The following is a 13,017-nucleotide window of genomic DNA, read 5'->3' on the forward strand; positions in this document are numbered from 1 at the left end:
TCGACTTAAAGCCATGGGAACAAAATGTGGCCAAATGAGGACACGATAAACTTTCTCCTTTTTGCTCAAGAAAGCAATTTTCTAGAACACCCTGAAATACAAAACAGGCCCATCCCTGTAAGATGAACCCAGGGGATCAAGAAGCCTCCATTCTTATTAGAGCCATAAGATATTTCACATGTACAGTGAAATGACAGGGTCTAAAATTATAACAAAGAAAGGTGAAGATGTCCAAGGTTGTACTGACCTGAAATATATGATAGAAATAATAACTGCTGTGAATTCAAAGGAGTGAGATTATAAGCACAGTTAATACTTAAAGAATTAAGTTTCTGTGTATCAAAAATGACTTCCCATTTTAAAAAATAGCATAAAGGTAGATACTCTGGGGATAAGAAGAAAAAATATATATAAAGAATGGACCCCTGCCTTCAAGGAATGAAAGTGCGGTAGAGAAGAAATTTAAGACTAAATAATAGTACTTAAAAACTTTTAAACACTTACCAGCTGAAGAGAGCCAAAGGCAAGGGTCCATGATGAAGGCTAATAAACTCCTCCCTCCCCCTTTTCAGGATAAGGTTAGGGTAGGGATTCAAGAGAAAAAAGACTCATACCCCTCTCTTCTCACTTAGATCCCCAAGAGCAGGCATCCTCACAGAATATGCTCTGCAAACACCAGAAGCTTCAAAGGAGTAAGGATTGTGGCAAGGAAGACAGACCGAGGGAGGCCCTACCTCGGGTTCCCTCAGCCCCAGTAGAACATGTAAGGGATATAGAAAAACTCTTGTGAAGCAAAAAGCAAGGTAACTGAGAATTAAGGAGTCTTCTGACCGCAGGAAGGTGGCTGTGGTAGGGCAGAGTGTTGAGACCTACATGAGAGGTCTGTGGGATGGTAGCTAGCTCAAATACTTAATGACGAACACAGCTGGGTTTCAGAGGATTAATGAAAGCCAAGGGGAAGGCCTGGTCAGCAAGCAGGGAGAAATGGGTTAGGTCTTCTGCCTTCTGATGCAAGTGAGGCTTGATGTTGAAAGAATGATGAACTTCATTTGTTTACTCCTTAAACCAATATTTCTTTAGTGCCTACTACATTCAGCTACTGTTTGGGACAACAGAAATACAGAAAGAAATAAGACAAAGGCTCTGATCTGATCTACACGAATGCATTTTCTAGTGTATGTGGAGGGAGGGGAGAAGGAGAAAAGACAATCGACATACAAACAAAAGATGAGTAAGAAAAAAATCAGACTCTAAAAAAATGCCACATAGAACGACGACAACAACAAAAAATAGGATGCTATGGCCAAGAGACTAGTGGCAGCTCCAGGCCGGGCAGTTTGAAAAGGCCATATAAAGAGGTTACTAATCTGACATTCGGATGACACAATGCACCAATCCCAGCACTTTGGGAGGCTGAGGCGGGCAGATCACGAGGTCAGGAGATCGAGACCATCCTGGCTAACACGGTGAAACTCTGCCTCTACTAAAAATATAAAAAATTAGTGGGGCATGGTGGTGGGCGCCTGTAATCTCAGCTACTCGGGAGGCTGAGGCAGGAGAATGGCGTGAACCTGGGAGGCGGAGGTTGCAGTGAGCCGAGATCATGCCACCGCACTCCAGCCTGGGCGACAGAGCTAGACTCTGTCTCACCAAAAAAAACCAAAACCAAAACCAAAACCAGAAACAAAAAAAAAACCAACAATGAATATAAAGCTTTGCCCTAAGGGAAAAGAAAAACCTCACTACCTTATTCACTTCAATATGTGAGCCCCATCTAAGGGCTATGTGCTATTCTAGGCACTGAAGATACAAGAGTGAACAAACAAAATCAAAATCCTTGTTCTCATTGTTTATATTCTTGTGGAAAGAGACAAATAAAAAGGAAGGGAGTTGTGTGCTAAGAAGAAAAGGAGTGTAATTGTGTGTGTATACACACATGTATGCACTCCGCCTTACTCCAATTTTAGACAAGGTAGTCAGTCATGGCCTCACTGAGAAAGCTGACATTTTAGTAATGATCTAGAAAAATACTTGGAGTGTTTGGTGTGGCTGGTGTATAGTGGAGGAAGGGAAGAGTGATTGTAAGGTAAGGCTGGAGGGACAGGCAGAGGTTGGATCCTGAATGGCTCTACCTACCATGAAAAGGAGTTTGAATTTCAGTCTAAGTGCAACGTGAAGGAATAGAAAAAATTCAAGGAAGTAAGGATGTTATATGACTTTAAACAAAATTATTATAGCTCTTATTTAAAGAAAGGATTGTAGGGAAGCTAGTATATATAAATAGAGACCCATTAGGAAGCCATTATAGCAGTCCAAACAAGCAACAATAGCTGCGAGGGCAAGGTCAATGGTAGTGCAGAAACCGGGCAGACCTGGGACATGTTTTAGAGGTGGAATTAATAGGGTTTGCTGATGCTCTGCATCGGGGCAGGACAGGTGTAGAAGAGATGAATCAAGGAAAACACCTAGACTGGACAACAGTTTACTGAGGGATAAGAATGATGCAGTTTTTTTTTTTTTTTTAAAATAACTCAGAGTTTGGTTTTAGTCATATGAAGTTTAAGATGTCTACTGGATATCCAAGAGGAGATATCAAGTAAGAAGGCAGAAACGTGAGTGAGAGGATCTATGGAGAAGTCAAAGAGATACAAACTTGGGAGTCATTAGCATGTAGTCAGTTTTTCTAGGCAATCAGTTGGAAGCGGTAACCAAAAATAAATATGGAGATATTGGAGTCCAGGAACTGAGCTCTGAAGCAGTTCAACATTTAGATCACAAGAGAGGAGAAGGAATGGGCAAGGAATAGGAAGGAACAGTCCATATGGTAGCAGGCAAACTAGGAGAGCGTCAGAGAAGCCAAAATAAAAACACGTTTCAGGAGGAAAGCAGATATAAGGACAGTGAAAGCATATGCCAATGGCTCTAAAAGTGTGGTCTCTGGTTCAGAAGCATCAACATCACCTGGAAATTTATTAGAAATATAAATTCTCAGGGTGCAACCCAGAATTACTGAGTCTGATGGTAGGGTCAAGCAATCCATGTTTTACCAAGCCCTCCAGGTAGTTTCAATGTTTGAAAACCACTGCATTAGGCTAATCCATTCACAATAAATAATAAGGCAAATATTTCAGTGGAAGCTGTCATACAGACCAGAGAGCCCTCCCTTGCTGTTGATACTATTTGTGGAAGCTTTCCACAGCACCCATAAGTCATCTTGGGTAGGAGAAAGGGAAAAAGAAAATCCTTATGAGGGAAGACTGAATTCTGAAATAACCGAATTAATCTTGAAATTTCTGAATACAAAGATACTTAAAAGAGATAAGTATTACATTGTAAATATCTTTGTTGTGGCAAGATTAAATGCTTTTCTCTACTGAGTTGAAAAGAGGAATGACATAATTAAATAGTAGTTACAGAAAAATAGTTAAATTTCTGAACTTTTAAAAACAAGTAAGAAATAGAGACAGAAGGAGAGGAGTTTTTGTTGTTGTTGTTTTGTTTATTTTTTTGAGACAGGGTCTCCCTCTGTCACCCACGCTAGAGTGTAGTGGCGCGATCTCAGCTCACTGCAGCCTCTGCCTCTCTGGTTGAAGTGACTCTCCTGCCTCAGCCACTCGAAAGTAGCTGGGATTACAGATTTGTGCCACCACACTCGGCTAATTTTTGTATTTTTAGTGGAGACGGGGTTTTGCCATGTTGTTCAGGCTGGTCTTGAACTCCTGAGCTGAAGCGATCTGCCTGCGTTGGCCTTCCAAAGTACTGAGATCACAGGTGTGAACCACTGCACCTGGCCATAGACAGGAGTTTTGTGCTTTAAACAAAAAAGACTTTAAGCATATATCCACAAGAGTAGAAGATAGAATAATTAGATGATATATACAACAGATAAAGTTGTTTCCTGGTATATTTTGCATTCTGATATTAGCTCTCTAAGGGAGAAATCTGAATGGGAATTAGAGGTGGCAGAAGGTGCTATGTAGCAAGGCAGGGCATTCCAATATACTTCTCATTCCTTTCAAGAAATAACATTCTAAAGAAATGCAATTTTATTATCTGTATAACAATAATGCAACCTTATATTTAATAATGTATTATAACTTGTAAAGCTCTTTCTTACAAACATGATGGAGTCTGTCACCATAAACCCATGAATATATAGGATTTTTTATTCCAACCTTAGAGAGAAGAAAACCAAGGCTCCAAGAACTGAAGTTACCTATTCAAGGATCATGGAATTAGTAAATCAGAGTCAGCTTTCAGGTATGTTTCATGGTGCCAACAAAACAGAGGCCTGCCAGATACACACAGGATTTGGTCCAGTGCCTGGTACAGAGAAAAATCTACTCAAAGGTAGCAAGTATGATAACAACAATCAACTCTTCAAAAGATTATATTCGAATCAGATTTTTAGCTGTTTAGAAGGGGGTTTTAAAAAGCCCTAATCTCCTTTAAGAAAAAAGAATGAAGTTGGGTTGATACAAGGCTTGTGTATAAAGGGCTTACGGTAGTCTCCAAAGACGGCTGTCAACAATCCCTTCTCTGCCTGTCTCTGCTTAAGAAAGAGTTTTATTTTAGCCTCCTTCACTGATTCTTCCTTCCTCTGTCCAACGCTTAGATGCTGCTACTTTCCAGGGTTCTGTCCTTGTCCCTTTTCTTTCTGAATCTGTTCTCTAATCTCATGGCTTCATACTCTCAAATCTCACCCATCCAGGTTTTGCCCAAGCTCAAGATGTATTTAAAACTGGTTTGAGACTCAGGGGGCCCTACAGGCTTATTAAGTTCAATATGTCAAATGCTGACTCCATTATCCGTCCCTCACTTGTGTATATTGTAGTTTACTTGACATTAGTTAAGTAGATTTACAGATATTATCTCATTTTAATTAAGTCAATTCTCACATTTTAGAAAGGTTTTATTTCCAAAGTACTTATTGCAACTTGAGCCATGATCAAATGATAGTATGAAACCTTTCATCGCCCATTGTTTAAAAATATTTTATACATACACACTGAAAACTGAGTATACAAAATAGAAAGTGTTTTGTTTTACCAGTAGGAGACAAACAAAGAATTGTGGACACCACTGCTCCAACAGGAAACGCTCGTTAAGAAAGTTCATTACTGTCTGCATTCCACCTCTCTCAGGCTATGTAAAACAGTACTCCACTGACTGGGGAAAACCTTACACGTGTATAGATTAAAAAATATATATATCACATATACTTCTAAGAAAATGTTTCAAATGCAAATATCTTGGTAACAAATTTCCCTGTTGTATTAATCAAGAACATAAAATGGTGGAGAAGATCAGATGTAGAATAATAATATGTCTGGACTACCAAGGCCAAGCCTAAAAACACATAAGGAGATTATGTACATTATTAGATAAGGAATAAGCCAATGTTACAAACTACAGAAAGCAAATTTGATGTTTTTCTTGACATATGGTAGATCAATAGAAAAAACTGGGATATATGGCCACTCTTGAGACATACTGGCAATGGAGGTAAACGATGAAAAAACTTAATATTCAAGTTGTAAACCACTGAAAGAAGGCCACTTTTTATTTACTACTAAATTTCTAGTCCAAGTTCACAAATCAAACATGCTTTCTGAATTGTATTCTTTTCTAAATAATATAGTTTATTTGACACACTATAATTAACAATTCGGTTTTTCTGTTTTTTTAAATTTTTTATAGAGACAGGGTCTCACTATGTTGCCCAGACTCGTCTCAAACTCCTGGTCTCATACAATCTCCCACCTTGGCCTCCCAAAGTATTGGGATTACAGGTGTGAGCCACCGTACCTAGCCCAACATTATTTTAAATGACTGTTTTTTCCCCAAAGAAAAAAGTGTAAAAAGTGTAAAAAGGAGAACATATCAAGTTACAAGTATCTCCCCTACCATACGCATCCAACTAAAATGTTGATCTACAAATAAATATTCCAGATATTCTTCATGACCCTTCATTTGTGAAAAACAAGAGGAATGCAAAAAGGACTTTGGTTATAAAAGGGAGGTCAATTTGGAAATATTTCCTTCTAAATTTATGAATGTTTTGTAAATCACAATGTTTTTGATTAATTACTTTATGATAAGCATTGCTCCCCCTATGGTTGAATCCTCTTTGTTTTGGGTCTAAAACTTTAGTCTCATACAATTAAGTAGATTTAAATTTAATTTTTTAATAAAAATATAGAAGAATATGAGATGGTATATAGAATATTTCCATGCAATTACTATTGAAGGCACAGAAACAAAAGTCACGTTTTGTGTGTATGTGTTATTTTTAAAGAAATTCCTTTAAAAATTAGTTTCTTGATGATGCAAGATGACCCCATTCCTTCAGACAAGTCATGTTAAAGAAAACAAGCAAACACACACCTAACCTAAACTAAATGGAAAAGGATGTATGCCTTTGTGCTCTTATTATTAAATAATTCCTTTAATTGTTCCGAATTCATGTTATTTTTAGTTCAGTGACTATAGCTTCAGTTTCATTTGGCTCTGTTCTATGAACTATCTGAATGGACCCCTGGTGATACTGGCATTGTTCTGGCTACAAATGCAGAACATGACAGAACAAGCATAGATCATACATTTATTAGTTAGGACTTGGAGCCTCCAACTATGTTAGAACTTCAATATCTATTAATAAACTGTGGTAGAGTGGAACTGCCATCTGCTGACAAGATGGATTTGATAACATAAAAGTAAAGCTTTGATTATTCAAGCTTTCTTCTGAATTTTTCATGCAGTCTTTTAATACCTGCCACAATACATCTCACCCGTTTACTAGGCTTTTATTTCAAATAATATGCTCATGCTATCTTTTAAGCTACACATGTACAATACAAAAATTATCTCTGTAGCTACCTCTTTAGTAATTCCAGATTTCTACTGAAATCAGTGGTCACTTTCACATCAAAGAATGTATTTATTTTAGGTATCTATAATTAAATAGTGACTAACAAATCTACGTACTCAGTTTGTTTAGACCACTATAAATTAGGTTTTTCTCTAATACCAATTCCCCATATATTTATAACGTAAACCTACAAAATACATGCAACTGTATAAGTTCTATCTATATTTCCTCTTGGTAGTATATTTTAGCTTTTAAAACAAAACCTTTGTGTGTCTCCTTAACAAGGCTGAAGAATACATACAAATGCTGCAGTAATTTTATGTGTCCAATACAGTAGCTTTGTTCCTACACTATAGTTGAGGTCAGCATTATGGGTCTCCCTTTTCAAAAGCAACTATTGTAAATAGGGTCTTTTTAGCACTCTGTAGTAAAGACCTACCATTCGTGGCTTACTCATAGCATCTGGCCCTTTACAGCATCTTTTATCCCTGCTAAACAAAAGTATCTGCTAACTATAATAGAGTTGACATTAAAACAAGACTCAGATCTCATTTCTAATGTAAGTGTTGCCTTAGCCAAATCACGTAACTTAGCTCGTTTTATCACATGTAATATAAGAGAACAAGATAGGCATTTAATTCTTATGATTATGCTGTGATACTTTCATGTACTAATTGAACAAATATTTATAGAGATTCTAGATTCTGGGCATTGGGGTTACAAAAGTGAATAAAGCACCTTACATTTTGCTGAAGGAGAGACACAATTTCAGTTACTGGTAAGTACCATGAAAGATAATAGAAATGACAAAGATCTAGGTTGCTCAGGGAATGCTTCTCTAAGGAAGTATTAATAACATTTGAGGTGGGACTTGATTGGTGAGGAGTCAGTCATTTTAAGTTCTGGGGGAACAGCACTTCAGGCAGAGGAACAACTGCAAAGAAAATTCATCTTAGTGACTTTCCCAACCCATGATGGTCACCTTATTCAAAACCTAGTTTTAAACTTGTCCCTACTCAATGGAACCTTCTGTTATTAACTCTATTTTCAAATTATGGCTTAAGTGTTTAATTTACACTATATTCACAGTTTTAAATCTGTGGTCTATGGTTAACTGTTCTGTGTTTACTCCAGTCTCATATCATACTAAGTCAGACATTTTAAGGAGGTAATCCTAGGATTCTTCTGTCATCTATTTTTTTTTTTTTGACACAGAGTCTCGCTCTGTTGTGCAGGCTAGGGTGCGGTGGTGTGATCTCAGCTCACTGCAACCTCTGCCTACTGGGTTCAAATGATTCTCATGCCTCAGCCACTCAAGTAGCTGGGATTACAGGCTTGTGCCACCATACCTAGCTAATTTTTGTATTTTTAGCAGTGACAGGGTTTCTCTGTGTTGGCCATGGTCGTCTTGAACTCCTGGCCTCAAGTGATCTGCCCGCATTGGCCCTCCAAAGTACTGGGATTATAGGTGGGAGCCATCGCACCAAGCCCTATTCATCTTTTATAGTACCTCAGAGTATTATGCACAGATGAGAATGCTCATTAAATGCTCAGGACCAAGTACACTAAAAAGGAAATCAGTTTTTTGTTTCCCCTTTCCCATGTTAGGTTTGTTTATAGAGTACTTCAGAAAGTACTGAGTGACACTGTAAATCCAGTGGAAAGGGCAACTGACTCACAAGTGAGAAATCTCATATTCAATTCCCAGCTTTACCATTTACTTAGGCATGCAGCTTCTGGCAAGTCAAACGCTATGACTGCTTGTCAAGATCTGTAAAATGGTATATCATTTGCCAGGTCAACCCAGGATTAGTTGGTCACCAACTAAATTCTACAGGAGACCATGATCACTGTCCGTAAAGAACTTCTAAGGTTACTGTAGAAAACAGTTAAATACTGGAAAAAATGAATGTGTTTTCATTTTAGAACTGGAAAAGACCTTAAATGATCTTGTTTAATCCCTCAGTTTACATAAGTAACCACAGGCCCAGAAAAACATGGTGACTTCCTCAAAGTTACAAAAATATATTATGGCAGAATCAGTACAGCATCTACATTTTCTAATTTTCAGTCCAGAACACTTTCCACTATACCACCCTGTGTAACACTTCTTGCAACCCATCCCCTCTTTTATTCCAATATTCTTTACAGCCAGATCTAGATGGTAAACACTAAATGACTTTTAAAAAGTACCTAGGCAGATTTCTGAGGCTGAGACTTTACCTAATTTGATTGAACTGAACTGAATCTAAGATGTGCCAAACTAATACTATTGAGTTACAATATTAGAAATGCAAGATCAGCTGATGTCTTAGAAATATGTATCTACTAAATGATTGCATATTTGGCCTGTGGTTGAATTATTTTTTTTTTTACAGTTTCTAATTATATTGATATAATGCAATTCAATTATATTGAGAAATACATAATATGATTTTCTTAATTTAGAAGGTAATATTCTCATACAATATAAAATATTGAAAGCAACATAAAGTAGTTTTTGTTTCTGGTCATCTTCCTCTGTTATCTTACAACTGAACTGGAAGTGTAATCTAAGTTGACAAATAGCTAATAAGTGTCCTTGGTTCACTCTGGATTGTGTAACACTGGTTTAATGTATGCAAATGAAGAACATGATGGAAATTATGTAATGCTTTCAATATCAGAAAGATCCAAATACAATCTTTAATGCAAAAATGAACTGAGTATTAAAAATGAAGGGGAATAAAACAAACAAAAAACCCAAATGACTGCCTAATATTAAAAACAAATTTTCGTCTAAAAACAAAATCCTACTCCCCAGAAATGTCCTAAACACACACACACCCACATACACACAAAGATTGAAACATTAAATTGAGAGAAGGGTCTTGGAAACACAGAAACCTAACCAGAAGTGAAATAGCTTTAGGGGAAGAACATCAAAATGATAACTACCTCCTTAGTAATTTGTTTTTCCATGAATCAAGAATGTAAAAAGCTTTAGAAAGTAGCATACAAAAACTAAGGTTGTAAGAACCAAATGAAGTAAGTTTGTGGAAGCATTTAGTAGACCATAAAGCACAAGTTATTATTATATAACAATTTGTAGTCTACAAGCATAGCAATTCACCACAGAGGAGACGTAAACGCTTATTTAAAAACTGCAATTCTTGTATACTGACTCACGGAATTTTTATTCTTAAAAAAGAATATTAGCCATGAAAGTTGGATCAACTATCCACTTCTGGAAAAGGAATTTATCATAGCCTCAATGTAAAAAAAATAAACTTAAAAACATTCCCCCCTCTTTTCAAAATACAGGTCTTCTTTTAGCCACGTGACCTTAAAGCAGGTCACATTTCCTCTCTGGAACTAGGTTTCCTAATATGTGTCAGGCCCTGTGGTAGGTGTTTTGCATATAATGTCTACTAAGATCTGTTATGCAGATAAGATGAAACAGAATTTATTAGCCCTTTCTAAAACTAAAATTCAAAGGGGTTAGGAAACTTGCCCCAAATCACACAGCTAATAATGGCATATCTGATACATTGAACTTTCCTCTAATTCCAAAGACCTTGCTTTTCCCACCATATTATCTTGTAAAATGAGGATGTTCTCAATGATCTCTAAAGTTACTTTATGTGATAAAAAGTATATAATTCAGTAATCCATTACTCTTCCAAAACATGCACAGGAAAAAAAAATTATTTGTTGAACGTTATCTCACTACTTCGAACTTGCTGACACTTAAAAATAATTTTAGAATTTTAAAGTAGACATAACTTGTTGACAATCTATAATATTTCACTAGGTTTTTCACGGGATATATAACGCAAGTGCTTAATAAATTAAAAAAACGGCAAATAAATGGTAAGATATAGTATTTTCAGCCAAAGTTTTTAACAAGTTCTAAAGTCTCTTTAAAAAATATATATGCAGCTTTTACTTTTCTAAATTTTATAGTCATTAGAACCCAATTTACCTCTCTGTTAATCTGAAAAGCAACACTTTAAAGTCACTTTGAAATAGCTTGTTCTAAAATAAATTACTGCAGAATAAAGAAAGGATATGGGTTTTCTGATAGCGATTTCCAGTCTAATGTTATATTCTGATTGTCACCGATCATTCGTTATCTCTTCAGAATATGCTACTTGAAACATCTTTTGATCGTAGACCAGTCTGTGTTACTTATGGTGAAATTCACCTACATTAGCCCAACTGAAAGCCGAGCGTTTAAACATTACGAGTATTGCTGTGCGGTATCGGAGAAACTGAGAACCATTCGATGCTAAGGGAAACACTTTATTAGACTTGATGATCTACTAATTTAACAAGCATTTATTGAGCATCCCCTACATGCCAGATACTGAAGTAGAAGTCGAACATAATACAATTATTGGCCATTAAGAACTTCATGTCCAGCGGACTGAAACTCCAGAACGGCTACGATCTTCGCTGAAACTACTACTTACAGATACGAGAACTGGAGGACCACACCGTCTCACCAGTTCATTCTCCTGTTTATCACCGGAATATCAAATCCAAAAGCAAGAGTACTCAAGACAGGAAAAAAGGCAGCTACTCCCGAGCAGTTGAGCTCAGAGAGTAACCCCCACTCCCACGTCAGTGAAGGCTGTTGGGTCTCCCGGGTGGACCCCACAGGGTCCCGCGAATTAGAGGGGCCGGGGAGGCACCTTCAGAGCCGGGACCAGGCAGAGGCAGGGGCGGGCCGGGCCGGTACCGGCGTCTCCATGCAGGGCCTCGCTCACCTCTTCCACCTCGATTTCCTTGTAGTCGATCTCTTCAAAGTTGAGGACCTGAGAAGGGGCTTCGATCATCTCACCGGCCGAAGACGAGGAGGAGGAGGAGGCGGCAGAGGCTGTAGACATGATCCCTCGCGGCGCCCGGTGGGGCCGGGAGCGGTGCCGCCCGGACAATCCGGGTGAGATCCACGCCCACCCGCCTCCGGACCGACCCTCAGGCTGGAGCCGCGCAGTCCTGCTACCCGGCGATCCGTGGCGGGGATAGCGGCAGCGGCCACAGCCGGGTCCGGATCTGGCTCCGCTGCGTTTTCCGCCGCTGGGCCCCGCCCACTACACTTCCGGTTCCGGGCTGAAATCGGAAACAGGAGGTGGGCCGTAAACTCCGGGGGAGGGAAGGGGATAATTTTGTGACTTGGAAAGAAAAGGAGGGACAGGTTGGGGGTGGGGTGGAGTAAACTAAGAAGCAAGCTTGGACCTCTAGAACAAATTTCGCGAGACCTTTATTACAGGGCCTCAGCAACCGGATGATACCGCGAGAGAGGACGCCTGACGTAATTAAAGTGCGCGAACGGAAGTGGCGCGGAACATGACGGAAAATCAGCACGGTTGGTCCCTTAAGGACCAGCGGGAAAGATAAAAGCTGGCGTTTAGTCTCTGCTGTGTGAAGTATGTCTTGGCCTCTCTTTCTCTCCTTTGAGCTGCCAGCAGACGGGCGAGGTGGTGTTGAACTGTGTTTTTTGTGACGAAGCTTGCTTTTAAGTTTCATCCCTCAACTAAGTTGACCTGTTTCTTTAAGACGGCTTGCAAAATGTGTTTTCCTCAGTGTGGGATATGGAAGGAAGCAGTTGCTCCTGTTACTTTGAGCTAGTCCCTGACGCTATGAGAAATTCTAAAAGAGCGAATCAGATCATGCAACATGAATAACTATGGAGGCTGAGTGATCAAAAACAGAAGTTAATATTTTGGTGTTACAAACTTTACACAGATTAGGTGGATAAGATATTTACACTTTGGTGTGTTCATCTCAAGTTATGGATTACGAGTGCGGGGCACTAGTGCTTTAGATTGGTAAATGAATCATCAACAGTCTCCTTGAAAATCAAATATTTTCATCACCATTTTCAGGACATGAGAAAATACACTCAGAGTTTAAAGCAATTATGGTCCTTACAAACTAGATCAATCTGTCCCCAAGATGGTCAGTATTGCTCATGTTGTACTACCAGCACAAGTTTTAGTTTTAAACTAACTGTTGAACTTTATATAGTCCGTTTGACATAAAGCCTAACTGTGGAAAATTGGAGTTAGAGATGAAGATTTAAAGACCAAGGATGGATTCCTGCGAATGTCAAATTCTAAGTTTCAGTAAGAGACTGAAAGGAGGAAGTGAGGAAAATAGTA

General features: G+C 38.5%; 1 protein-coding gene across 2 annotated transcripts in view; it reads right to left on the reverse strand.

Moving 5' to 3' along the window:
* Nucleotides 1-12,158, reverse strand: part of MAP3K7 (mitogen-activated protein kinase kinase kinase 7) — a 72,733-nt gene extending 60,575 nt beyond the window's left edge. For both annotated transcript variants that reach the window (XM_050788085.1, XM_050788084.1), the window contains exon 1: nucleotides 11,623-12,158. In XM_050788085.1, coding sequence (XP_050644042.1) covers nucleotides 11,623-11,742 — 120 coding nt within the window. In that variant the 5' untranslated portion in view covers nucleotides 11,743-12,158. The remainder of the gene's footprint in view (nucleotides 1-11,622) is intronic.
* Nucleotides 12,159-13,017: the final 859 nt, after the last annotated feature.

This window comes from Macaca thibetana, chromosome 4 (genome assembly GCF_024542745.1).
Source record: "Macaca thibetana thibetana isolate TM-01 chromosome 4, ASM2454274v1, whole genome shotgun sequence".
In the NCBI taxonomy this organism is placed as follows: domain Eukaryota; kingdom Metazoa; phylum Chordata; class Mammalia; order Primates; family Cercopithecidae; genus Macaca; species Macaca thibetana.